This window comes from Osmerus eperlanus, chromosome 22, assembly GCF_963692335.1.
Source record: "Osmerus eperlanus chromosome 22, fOsmEpe2.1, whole genome shotgun sequence".
Lineage (NCBI taxonomy): Eukaryota > Metazoa > Chordata > Actinopteri > Osmeriformes > Osmeridae > Osmerus > Osmerus eperlanus.
In genome coordinates, this window is record NC_085039.1 from 7,687,651 (window position 1) to 7,700,952 (window position 13,302).

At 50.6% G+C, this 13,302-nt stretch overlaps 1 protein-coding gene across 1 annotated transcript in view; it reads right to left on the reverse strand.

Moving 5' to 3' along the window:
• Positions 1–943: 943 nt before the first annotated feature.
• Positions 944–13,302, reverse strand: part of grin2bb (glutamate receptor, ionotropic, N-methyl D-aspartate 2B, genome duplicate b) — a 36,416-nt gene continuing 24,057 nt past the window's right edge. Inside the window, exons 5-7 of the mRNA XM_062448887.1 lie at positions 12,949–13,136; positions 7,206–7,444; positions 944–3,784 (exon numbers count right to left, since the gene is read on the reverse strand). Of these exons, the coding sequence (XP_062304871.1) occupies positions 1,238–3,784; positions 7,206–7,444; positions 12,949–13,136 (2,974 nt within the window). The 3' untranslated portion in view covers positions 944–1,237. The remainder of the gene's footprint in view (positions 3,785–7,205; positions 7,445–12,948; positions 13,137–13,302) is intronic.

Genomic DNA, 13,302 nt, shown 5'->3' on the forward strand with positions numbered 1-13,302 from the left:
CTCCTAGTGTAATCGCTAAACCTCCTTAAATCCGTCAGATTTTCTGTCAAAGGACAATAACCCAGGGGCAGGATACAATTTTATGAATTAACTAGTAATATAGTTAATGGTGTAACTGTTGGACTGACAGCTCTCTCCACCAATAGGAGTGAGTTTTTCCATGTAATCCTTTCGAGTAAGGCACATCCATTACAGTAACTGAGACCCACTCCACGCTGCCAGGCAAATTAAGAATCATATAAAAACTGCAAATCAGTATGACACTGCTGTGCTAAAAGGACCTCCTTCACAATTACACTGAATGTTGAGTACGCTAAATGTACCCAGCAAATCATGCCTTTCACGTACACTTCACACCACTCCAAAAACAGAAAAAGAAAACAATTGAAACATGGAGAATCAATAATTAAGAAGTGCCCAAAATTACAGGAACAAAAAAAACAGTGGTACTAGACCTCCCATCTCTTTCTTCATATTTGTCTACAGTACTAATTTCCTGCAATATTGGTAAGCTAGCAAATAATTAACTACAATACTATAGAACGACGTGAACTATCCAGAAGGAAAAAGAAAAACCAAGCCCAAACGAACGTCATAAACATTGTAATTATATTCAATAATATCATTATCAACATTATCAATACAATTATTATTAGTTTACCCTGTTACTTCAAGAAAAAAAAGGAAAGTATTTGATTTTTCATTCGTGATTGTATTTCCGGTTTTCTAAGCAAAAGAGCGTTTGTTTTGGTGTGAGTCATGACAGAGGGGAGGGGCGAGACGACATGGGCGTGAAGGAGAGGTGGACAAGGGGGAGGTCCCCCCGCCTTGCTTGATCTCTGAGTGCAAAAGGAGCAGCACCCCCCCCCCCCCCCACACACACACACACAAACACACACCTCACCCCATCTCCCCCAGCGCCGCCTCCGCCCCCAAACCCCGTCACTAAAACTTGGGATAACGCTCGGACGGCCTTAGGCAGGGCCTGGTCCCCTGACGTTAGGCCCCCATTGTCTGACTTCTCTCTGTACGAGTGGGAGTGGAACGTCGCAGACTGAGTAGAGTGTCTCTCGGCTTCTGTTCAGCCGGCATAACCGCCATCCCATGCCGCACCGTTTTTATCCTCTCTTCTTTTCTCTCGCTGTCCCCCTTCCTTTCCCACCATTTGTCCATCTCTCTCTCTCTCTCTCTCTCTCTCTCTCTCTCTCTCTCTCTCTCTCTCTCTCTCTCTCTCAACTCAGACGTCAGACTCAATGCTGGAGAGCTTCTCGTAAACATGACCGTTGCTGGAGCCGTTGAAGGCTCTTTGTCCCTGGACCATGCTGAGCCCCCCGTCCCTGCCCACCGGCAGCAGCTTGTTCCCAGAGCCCCCCCCCAGGTGGTTCCCCATGGGCCCCCCCACCCCAGCCAAGCACAGCTCCTTGGGGAACCTGGGGCCCACGTTGGACAATACCCCCGCCGTGGCCGTCGCCGGCAAATAGGAGGTCACCCCCATGGAGCCTCTGAAGTCCCCTCCTCCTCGGCTGTTGTTGAGTAGCTGTTGTTGTTGTTGTTGCTGGGCCTGTGGCTTTTTGACGTAGTACGGCTTTCCACCGTGTAATAGACACTGGTCGTCCCCGAAGCTTGGGATGAAGGGGTTCTGGTTCACCTTATCTGGGTAGAGAGATTTAGACAAGGAGTAAGTCCCGGCACCTCTGCCTCCTCCTCCGCCTCCTCCACCTCCTCCGCCTCCTCCACCTCCCCCACCTCCCATCATTCCTCTATCTCTGTCCCTCGTGTCTCTCTCCCCCACCGAGCGCCGGTGCAACCCACCTTCACCTCCACGGAACAGGCTGAAGGAGGAACCTCCCTTCCCTCGCTCCCCGCCGACGCCCGAGGAGGAGGGCTCCCTCTCCGAGCCGGCATACCTCTCAAACACGTGGGCGTAGGGGCTCGTGCCCTCCATGAAGCGCTCCTTGTCTTTCAAGCTCACGCTCCTGGGCGGGGGGAGTTGCCCCCCGAGCCCTCCGCCCCCTCCCCCCCCTCCTCCTCCTCCGGCCCCGCCCCGGCGGCCAGCCCCCTCCCTCTGCAGGTCCACGAACGTGTCGTAGGAGTGCTGCCTCCGCAGGACGTGCCCCCCCGGCCCTAGCTTCCTGCGCTGCGCCTGAGTCTGCGTCTGGCCCCCGCCCCCGCCTCCGCCTCCCAGCACCACGGCAGTCTTGCCTCCGCCCTCGTGGGCACACTTACCCCCCAGCTGGCTAAACATGAGGTTATCCTCGCTGATGTCGTACAGGTTGCCCGGCTTCTTGCCCGAGTCACAGCGCTTGCACGTGGCCGAGCCCGGACGACTGCCCCCCCCGCCGCCCCCGCCCCCGTGGTGAGCCATGGCCTTGCCCCCCCCTCCTCCACCTCCTCCGCCGCCGTGGCAGTTCCGGCACTCCCAGTCGCCCCCGGCGATGCCCCCTCCCCCCATCCCCGGCGCGCTCTTCTCCCAGCAGGTGTGCGCCTGCTGGCCCGCCCCCGAGCCCAGACCCCCGCCCCCCCCTACCACCGCCACGCCGCCTTTACACTCGGACTTCTTGGTTTTACCTTTCAAGAAGTCCTCCACGGGCACTAAGTTTTTACAAATGCCGCCGCCTCCAACCCCGGCACCGCAGGGCCCGTCAGACAGGTCCATGTGCTCCCACGGGGCCTTGCCCTCCTTCGAACGGAACTGCTCGCCATAGAACTCCCGCAGGTTCTCTTTCTCCTGGCGGAACGGGTAAGGCGAAGAGTTCCCCCCTCCTCTCTTTCGCTCTAGGGGCGGCGAGGCCGAGCGGTGTCCCAGGGGGCCGTGGGGGAAGTGGTGGTGGACGGTGTGGTGGTGGGGCCGCCTCCGGTAGGCCATCTCCATGTCGTCCTGCTCCCGTCGGGATTTGGCAGACGCCGGGCGCTTCTTCAGGCTGTCCCGGTACTGCCTGCGCCGCTTGGCGTTGCCCTCCAGGTTGCCGTAGGTGACGGTGTGCGTGGAGATGTCCGACATGGCGTCGTCGCCCCCTGAGCCTCCGCCCCCGCCCCCGCCGCCACCGCCGCAGTACCTGTCATGCCCCCCTATGAACCCCGTGCTGGACGCCCCGCCCTTGAACGAGAACCTCCCGTAGACGTTGCTCGACTTGAACGGCCCGCCCTGACCCCCGCCACCGCCGCCGCCGGAGGAGGAGGCGTGTCCGGCAATCAGGTCAAACTTATTGGTGTTCCTGTGCGTCAGGGAGGCTCGGGGCTGGGTGGTGAAGATGGGCGCTACCCCTCCCCCTAAGCTGTCGCACTCAAACATCCCCCCCTCCAGTGAGCTCGCGCTGCCGAGGCTGCGCGGCCGGTTCGGCGGCGGGCCGGACATACCCAGAGCCAGGCCGGACCCAGGGCCCGGGTGGTGGTGCAGGTAGTGGTCCTGGTACAGGTTGCTGTCCTTCAGCGGCAAGTTGCCAAAAGTCCTCTCCACCTCGCTGATGTAGTCACTGAACATGTTGTCCTCCTGCAGGTAGGGCGGCGCCGTCAGAGCCTTGCAGTCCACGGGGTGTCCCGCCGCCAGGCTGCGCCGGTGCTCCGAGATGTCGTAGACCTGCGACTCTCCGGGACGGTGGCCGCCGTAGTCCAGGGCGGTGAGCGGCGAGCCGTTGACCCCCGGGATGGCGGTCATGTCCTTGGCGGTGCGGAGCAGGCGCAGGATGTTGGAGTGGGTGTTGTTCATGTTCATGGTGGCGGAGGGCGAGTCCATGGTCGACTTGTTCTCCTCGATCTGGACCCCGTGGATGCAGCTGTAGATGCCCTGTGTGGGGAGGGAAGGGGTGGGGAGGAGGAGAGGAGAGGGAAGGGGAGAGACGGAGAAGGCGAGGGAGAGGCGGAGAAAAAAAGGGGAGAATGGGTGAAGAGGAGAGGAAGAAAGGGAGGGAGGGTGAAAGAGAGGGAGAGAAAAGGGGAAACAGTAAGAAACAGAGATAAAGAAGAGGAATGGAAGGAGAGATTGTGTTTGCGAGTTAGGGAGAGGGAGAGGCAGAGAGAATGGGTGAGGGAAAGACAGAAAGAGAAAAAGAAAGAGAGAGAGAGAGAGATAGGGGTTAATGGATAGCAGTGTTTGGGTCTGACCAACCTCTTGTTTACACACTATTAAACAGTAATAGGGGTTGAGTTCATAAGTGCCTTGTCTCCCGGGAACACACAGACACACACATACACAAAACACACACACACACACATCCCTCTCAGATTTGGTGTTGGGGGGCAGATCAAAGCTGTGATTGATAACGACAGGGGCACAGTGAGCCTGTGGTTTTGACCAGCGATCAATAACTCTGATCAATGTCATTTATATTCAGCTGACAGCACCACAGGGTCTCCATTGCGTTTGTATTTCTCTCTCTCTCTGTCTCTCCTATTGCTTTTAGACAAGGAATTGAACAATAACAGCTGATTCTACACTGTTAAATTACGGCCGGCATTATATTACAATTCAAGTGTTTTCATGACACGGTCAGGTTTTAATTTTGCTCGGGCCATAGTTTTTTTTTGCCAGGAAAGTCAATGAGGGCGGAAACCAGGGCAAGGAGAAACAGTTCTTCAGGCCACTTCAGGACCCCAAAAAGATGTAAAGGTCAAGGGTGAACGGCCGGCCAGCCAGCGTATGCGTCATCGTACTTTAAAGGTGTCACGTCAGAAATAATTCTTCCCCCTGTCTCTTAGTCACCCTCCTTCTTTCTCTCGGTCTCTCTCTCTCTCTCTCTCTCTCTCTCTCTCTGTCTCTCTCTCTGTCTGTCTCTGTCCTCAGCCCACATTCATGAATGGTCGAGTGTTTTTTTTCCCCATGTCTGTTTTTATCTATCTTTGCCTCCTGGTCTCTTTGCCTTAGGAAGCAGGGTCCCTAGTGGGGATAACCTGTCGTTATCTCTCCAGGGTCCCTAGTGGGGATAACCTGTCGTTATCTCTCCATGTCTGCAGTTCAAACGACTACAAAAGGTACCAGAACAGAGGTTACCAGCACAAGCTTTTTGGGATTTGTCTTTTTTTTTTATCTACCCCCCTCTGTGTTTAATCTTTCTGTTTCTCTCTGCTTGATCTCTTTTTCTTTCCATATATTATCATTCAGTCTCATTGTCCAGCCTATCCTTTTCTCTACAACCCTTCTCCATATTTCTCTCCCTCTCTCTCTCTTTCTATTTTGCTGTCTGTCTCCTAAACGTATTGCTATAAAGGAGGTGCATCCAGGGCCTCCTTTTAATACCATTAGTACAAGTTCCTCTATCTTGCTCTCTCCCTTCCTTTCTCCTCTCTCTCTCTCTCTCCCCCCCCCCCCCCCCCCCCCTTAAATGGGATTTGCCCGAGCCTTGCACTATCTCAGATCCTTTTTCTCACATCCCATCTCATCTTGAGTGTTAAATCAGCCATGTTGATCTGTAACAGATTGTTGGAGATCTACTGCCGGGGGAAATAATAACCACGGCAGACTTCAAATAGTGTTCAGGGAGGTCAAATGCAAGCCGTAATGCAACTGACAAATAAAATAAAATAATGTGTATGCGGAGCTAATGAATAATGAGTTTGAATGCCCTTGAGACTCTGTTTTGCGTTAAATCTTTATGTCGTTTGTGTTAAACTCCGGATGTGTTGCGCAAGAAAAACTGTCACTAGTTCCCAAAAGAGGTTGGGGACGTGCTGTTCACTAGGAGAGAACAGGCTTTGTTTAGAAAAAATAAATAAAAAATAACTCTGTAAGAACGTTCCACCCAGGGGCATCTTCAGACCCTTTTTACTGGGGCACGTGCCCAAGTATAAATCTGCTGTGCCCCAGTAAAATCTAAAGTTTGAGTTTTTAATAATTTACTTTATTAGTCAGTGCCTTAATTTAGATTGATAATCCCGGAAAAAATAAACGCAGTATCCCAATCAACGCTTGTAAAATCAAAGCAGTTTAAACGAAAACACAAACACGCAGAATTCCAATGTTAGCACGCTCTTCTGATCTTGCCAAATAGTCACTGCAGCACACACACAGAAGTCCAGGTGTCAGACTCGGCACACAAGTCAGAATTGAGGTAGGCTAAGAAAACATTACAAAACGAAAGAAAGTTTCTAAATGATAGGCTTACCGATCATCTTATTTTGACTAAACATAAAAACAATATTACATGAAGCTCAAAAAAACTGTATTTGCGCTCCAATGAATGCGAAAAAAAATGTGTTTGCTCGCATTAACTATTGATGTCCCTGCCAAAGCTGATATCAAACTTGCGTCCCTGAACTGTTGTATAGAGGGTTAAGCAAGGGGAGTTTCTATAGCCTAGTAGTGCATTGTGCGCAGCGTCTAATGCCCCTGGTTCCACCCTCTTTGGGAGTTGAAAGTTTACCTCAGAAAAAGGTTCCCACATTTGGATCGCATGACTAAGGGGTGTCTTTAGTCTTCATAACTGCCAGGTAAACATTCGCCGGCATTTCACAAATGAATGATAATTGAGCTCATTTGCGCACAACAACAACAACAGCCCCCCCCCCCTCCACCGTCTTCCCCCCACCGTCCTCTCAACCCACCCAACCGTCCTCCTCAACCCCCTCCTAAAAGGTAACATTATGCAAATGGGATTTGCTCCTCGAGCGACTGTTTTTCCCGCACGTCAACAACAACAACAGCAGACTCCTTCCTTAGCATAACAGGAGCATGGTGACTGACCCACATAAGCAACCCCAGAGCCATCACCAACTCAACCAGACGGAGGCAAGGTCTTTTTCCAGAACCTTCCCTCACCAGCACGACCATAAAGCTACCGTTTAAGATGGAAGGTTGAGCCATGTATCCTAGCTTTCTTTCTTAAGTGTCTTGGCACGGTCGTTGTGTATTCAGTGAGCACACTCGCAAGGCCCATTGGTTCACATGGACAATTTCTCTTAGCCGGGGCTTGATGTGCTACTTACTGCCTCACACAAGAGTGAGGAACGTTAGAACAGTTAAAATACGTCGAGGTGAAAGTGAATCAGAGCATCCTTGTCCTCTCCTACCCATCTCTCCCACCATCCATATTCCATACTCTCTCACTCCCTTGTCCAATCCGTCCTTATATCCATACATACATCCATCCATACATCCACTCTTCCCATCCATCCAACCCCTTCCTTCCTTCCTTCCTTCCTTCCTTCCTTGCTTCCTTGCTTCCTTCCTTCCCTCCCTCCCTCCCTCCCTCCCTCCCTCCCCCCAGACTCACCCTGCTGATGGAGAAGGTGAAGCCGGGCTTGCCCGAGCACACGCCCATGAAGCAGAAGCGCAGCTGCCAGTAGAACAGGTGCTCGCAGATGAAGGTGATGAGCGACAGCGCCATGGCGGCGCCCAGCATGTAGAAGACGCCCGCCATGTTGTCCACGTCCAGCTGGGAGGACATGACCTCGTTCTTCTCGTTGTGACAGATGCCCGTCAGCCACATCGCCTCCAGTTCCTCCATCTCTCCTGGAGGGGGCGACAAGGAGGGGCCCAGGTGGAGCGTGGGTTGCAAATAGGTTACATGAAGTAAATGGGTGACAGTTTGTATGCTTAATAGGTTGTGGGCCTCATTTTTATAGGGAGTCAGATGGCTGAGCGGGTTAGGGAGTCGGGCTATTAATCAGAAGGTTGTTGGTTCGATTCCCGGCCGTGCCAAATGACGTGTGTCCTTGGGCAAGGCACCTCACCCTACTTTCCTCGGGGAGAATGTCCCTGTACTTACTGTAGGTCGCTCTGGATAAGAGTGTCTGCTAAATGACTAAATGTAAATGTAATGTATGTTGTATCAAGGTTTAGGGTAGGGAAAGGGTGAGCCAGGGGTGACAACCAGGGGTTGTAAATAGGCTGTATAAGCAGGGGGCCACTTGCAGTAGGCTAGAATGTGTATACGGGTTGGGCACAAAGCTGTACTGTAATATGTTGACAGACTATTAGTTAATAGTTGTCTGTGTCGTGTCTTGAGTTCGTTGTCCTTGATCCTGGTTCTATGTGTATTTGTGTTGGTGTGTGTGTATGCTTTTTTGAAAGACAGTAAGTACCAACACTGGGGTAAACAACCCAGCCTCATGTACGTGCAACAGACGTCATGTCGCATCATCTCCAAGCAACCCCTCTGCAGATAGCAACCCCTCTGCAGATAATCATCATTAATAATTTGTATTATGCAAGTCGCTCTCCAACCTCCTTGCTGTGCTGTGCCCAAACAAGTGCCTGCTGGGATTTTTCCAGGCCTTGAGGAGGGTGATTCCATGTCATGTGATGCCTGGTCCCACCCTGAAATGTGTCCCCTGCAGCCCCACAGCCCTGAGAATGTTTCCCAGACAGGAAGTCATGTCCAGAGAGATTTGTTTGATCCGAGCCACCGGAGTGTGTGTACTGACCCCCCAGGCTCTGTGATTTCCAACTGCTTATGTACTGGGACTGCAGCAGCTAGCGCCTTTGAGCATCTAGCGGCCGCTAGCAATTGTTACTGTGTGCTAGCACCTGTTAGCAACAGTTAGCGCCTGCTAGCACCTGCAAAATGTTAGCACCCGTTAGTGTCTGACATCACCCACTAGCACCTCTTAGTGTATGCTAGCTCCTGTTAGCAATGGTTAGTGCCTGCTAGCACCTGCAAAAAAACGAGCTAATGGAGCTAATTATCATGCATGCAGCACACATAGACCACTGGTTATCAATTATGTCTTTCAGGCATACTTTGGGTATATTGTGAAACTGGTCCAGGGGGTGCAATATTTTCTCTAATATTCAAAGTATTCAAAGTATTTTTGTATTGTTGTTAATTTGAGTTTTCTTATTGCTTGGCTCCAGCAACGGCAGCCTTAACCTTATATCCCAAATTCAAATATGAGAAACAATACCCCCAATATTTGTCTGAACTTCCGTGCTTTCCTCCAGCTCAAATTTGATTGACAATGGTTTCAGAAAATAAGATAATGAGGGAGGCCCACCTTTCCAAAGGCGACTGCCTGGAACAGGATTGCTGGATCATAATTGGCTGGAAAGTAGCGGGCCGCTTCAATAATCAGAAATTGACATTCCACTGGCACTGAGCTGTCAGTGTTCCTAAACAATTCTCAGAGGGCCTCATGAGCTTGCACAACTTAAACAGTTTTAAGTGGACAAAACAAAAATAAAAATGTTGACTGAAAAAAATCTTAGCTAATGTACCTTTAACAAGTACTTTTCCTTTCTTTCATTTCTTAGCTAGACACTTTCTGTACCCAACATTTCTGAGGAAGAGTCAAGACGTATGACAAAACTCTATCGTCAACCAATCAGGGTTGTGGCGTGTTTCAGAATATGCCTCCAACCTCAACCCATGCACCAATCCGAACACAGGAATTCATCTGCCTACAATTGTAGATACACCGGTAACTATGACTCCAACCACTTGGAACTAGGTCAGCACACTCTGCCCTACCTGGATCTAAACATAGGGGTTATGTAACACTGTTGACATGTGGATTCTAACCAGGAACGGAACACCTGAGAACACAAATCCGCTTGGACCCCAGTCTGTGTGCATCTATGTGGTCTGACAGCTGTGGCGTTCAGCATGTCATTTCATGGGACGTGATGTAACATGATGTTAGACCACGTTCGGTGTTATGACAGTGATCCCATAGAATATGTTTGGCCGTGGAAAGAAAAAAAAGCAGCATTATGACTTTGTTGTTTGTGTAGGAATGGAAATGACGTCTTTTGTGTTCCTGTGATCGTGTAACCTCACTTTACACTCCTAGATACACACACACACACACATACACACACTCGGAACCTGTGAGAGATCAGAAATGCTCACACACACACACACTCACAAATGGATAAAGCTTCCTTTGCACGTTGATCCACATCCATATATCTGTCCTTTCTGGTAACGCTACACATGTCAGCATCTCAGGCCCTCTCCTGTGGTGCTGATCCCAGGTGAGTCTTCTCTCATTCATCATGTAAGTAAGTAAGTAAGACTTTATTTATATAGCACATTTCATACAAGAATTGCATGGAATCATGGAAACTAGGACAGGACCTGATAGCACATGCCACGTGCATGATAAGCCAGTGTGTGTTGTTTAGCCAGCCGCTAGTATGGGATCTGACACGTAGTGTAGACCAGCCTCTCTCTCTCTGTATTTATATTTGTCTCTCTCTCTCTCTCTGTATTTATATATGTCTCTCTCTCCTGTTGTGTCTCTCTTCTGTTGTGTCTCTCTCCTGTTGTGTCTCTCTCCTGTTTTGTCTCTCTCCTGTTGTGTCTCTCTCTCCTGTTGTGTCTCTCTCTCCTGTTGTGTCTCTCTTCTGTTGTGTCTCTCCTCTGTTGTGTCTCTCTCTCCTGTTGTGTCTCTCTCTCCTGTTGTGTCTCTCTTCTGTTGTGTCTTTCTTCTGTTGTGTCTCTCTCTTCCCCTTCTCATCCACTCCCTTTCTCCATCCTTCTCTTTCTCTCATTTGCTCCCTCTCTCTCTCTCTCTCTCTCTCTCTCTCTCTCTCTCTCTCTCTCTCTCTCTCTCTCTTGTCTCTGTTTCTCTCTCTGCTGCTAGTGGATACTGGCAACTCTAGGAATTCTTGTCAGAAACAATCAGTGTTGGAACACCTGGTTCCAGACCTCAGGTAAAGCAATCCCATCGGCCACGTTGTCTCTGTTCAAGGTGATGGCAGCAGGAGTCATTTAGAATGACTGGTGTTGTTTTGGGTTTGTCCTGAAGGTTGTCATTCACAAACAGTTCACCTGAGAGAGATCCTTTTTACAGTTTTTCACAATTGCTGAAACACTAAACCACATTCTCTGAACAAAATTATCTGTGGCCGAAACTAATTTGTTGAATCAGTCACTCTTTTTGCAAAACTCCAAACACATTCTCACTCTCCAAAAACATTTTGCACTGTGATGCACTTGTGCTGCAAAATGGTATACACAGACGGCAAACAGTAAACACAACTACAACACAGTTGTCATCTGTAAAACACAATGACTCAAACTTGTTTACACTTGTTTCTAATGGTGGTTTGGGACGAATTCATCATTCTCCGTTTACGAGAATGGTTCAACATCAACCAGCAATCTTTACTGTAAATGTTTGCCTTCCACCATACAGCCCTTTTCTCAACCCAATGGAGGATTTTCTCTGCGTGGTGGTGGAAGGTCTACAAAACCCATATACCAGGGTAAATCTCCTACAGGCAATGGAATTGGCCTGTGGTGACATAGATGTGGAGTGTTTTCAAGGCTGGATCAGGCACACCAGAGGGGTTTTTACCCAGTTTTTTCTTTGTTCTTTGTTGACAGTACTAAGTTGTGATGGTTACTGTAATATTTTCTTTATTGCTAAATGCATTTACTGTGTATACATAGTACACACATTATTCTTTACATGTAGCTACATGCCCTGGATGCTGTGTTCTCAATTTTTTGGGGTTATGTCTAATGATTGCTCCATAGTGTTTTCTATATTGATTTGCTGTGTTTATGATCTGAAAGCGTTGTTTGATTTTGAGCGCAGGTTAAATGGTTTAGGGGCGAGTGTTTGATTTTCCAGAAGAGTCAAATCAAATCAAATCAAATGTATTTGTATAGCCCTTTTTACACGCAAGCATGTCACAGAGGCATGCCATAGAACTGCCCCTCAACCAACCTAAACCCTTTGGTTGGTTGAGTCAGAGGTATTGGAAATTTAGTTTGAAGATTTGGTTTTGTGTTGACAGTTTTGAGAAAATGGGTGAAATGGGAAGAAATGTGTTTTAACAATTGTGAAAAACTGTAATGCGATAATAAATGGTGGAGAAAAAATAGTGTATACCCTATATCCAGTTTATATTTAGCATTGTGTTCACCGTTAACTCCAGCACACATGGATGTGTGAATTTTTTCAATATGACCTACATAAGCACTTACCAAAATTGTTTGGGGTTCGTTTTCCAGCTCAGCGATCCAACAGAAATGGATGTCAGTGTTGTACTCCCACAAATTGGGTCTAATGAACTGTGTGTGTGGTGGGTGTTAGTGTGGTGGGGGTGTGTGTGTGTGTGGTGTGGGTGTGGGTCGTGTGGGTGTGTGGTGGGGGTGTGGGTCGTGTGGGTGTGTGGTGGGGGTGTGTGTGTGTGTGGTGTGGGTGTGGGTCGTGTGGGTGTGTGGTGGGGGTGTGTGTGTGTGTGGTGTGGGTGTGTGTGGTGTGGGTGTGTGGTGGGGGTGTGTGTGTGGTGTGGGTGTGGGTCGTGTGGGTGTGTGGTGGGTGTGTGTGTGTGTGTGGTGTGGGTGTGGGTCGTGTGGGTGTGTGGTGGGGTGTGGGTCGTGTGTGGTGGGGGTGTGGGTCGTGTGGGTGTGTGGTGGGGGTGTGTGTGTGTGTGGTGTGGGTGTGGGTCGTGTGGGTGTGTGGTGGGGGTGTGGGTCGTGTGTGGTGGGGGTGTGGGTCGTGTGGGTGTGTGGTGGGGGTGTGGGTCGTGTGTGGTGGGGGTGTGGGTCGTGTGGGTGTGTGGTGGGGGTGTGTGTGTGTGTGGTGTGGGTGTGGGTCGTGTGGGTGTGTGGTGGGGGTGTGTGTGTGTGTGGTGTGGGTGTGGGTCGTGTGGGTGTGTGGTGGGGTGTGTGTGTGTGTGGTGTGGGTCGTGTGGGTGTGTGGTGAGGGTGTGTGTGGTGTGGATGTGGGTCGTGTGGGTGTGTGGTGGGGGTGTGTGTGTGTGTGGTGTGGGTGTGGGTCGTGTGGGTGTGTGGTGGGGGTGTGTGTGTGTGTGGTGTGGGTGTGGGTCGTGTGGGTGTGTGGTGGGGGTGTGTGTGTGTGTGGTGTGGGTGTGGGTCGTGTGGGTGTGTGGTGGGGGTGTGTGTGTGTGTGTGTGGTGTGGGTCGTGTGGGTGTGTGGTGGGGGTGTGTGTGTGTGTGTGTGGTGTGGGTCGTGTGGGTGTGTGGTGGGGGTGTGGCAGTTGTGGTGGTGTATGTATGTGTGTGGGCGGGGGGGGGGGGTATTTGTGCGCATTTTTACCGTCGCCAAACAGCATGAGGATGGCCAGGTCCACCGCCCTCTTCCAGCCCGAGTCCTTCTGGATGGCGATGCCGTAGCCCGTGGAGGCGAACACCTTCCCGCTCCCGATGGTCACCAGCTTGCAGCCCTCGTCCCGCCCGGCCATGTAGTTGAGCACCGCCGCGTCGTAGATGAACGCGTCCAGTTTCCTGGAGGGAAGACGACCGCTCCAGGAAGTCACGTTTGCGTTGTGATGCTTTTGATTGACAACGTTTCGAAAAAGAATGTCCCTGCTCTGTCGCGATCGATGGCCTGTCATGTCCTCGGCGGATTAAGGCTAGAAGGCTATTGGTTGATTGGATGTTCCGAACTTTA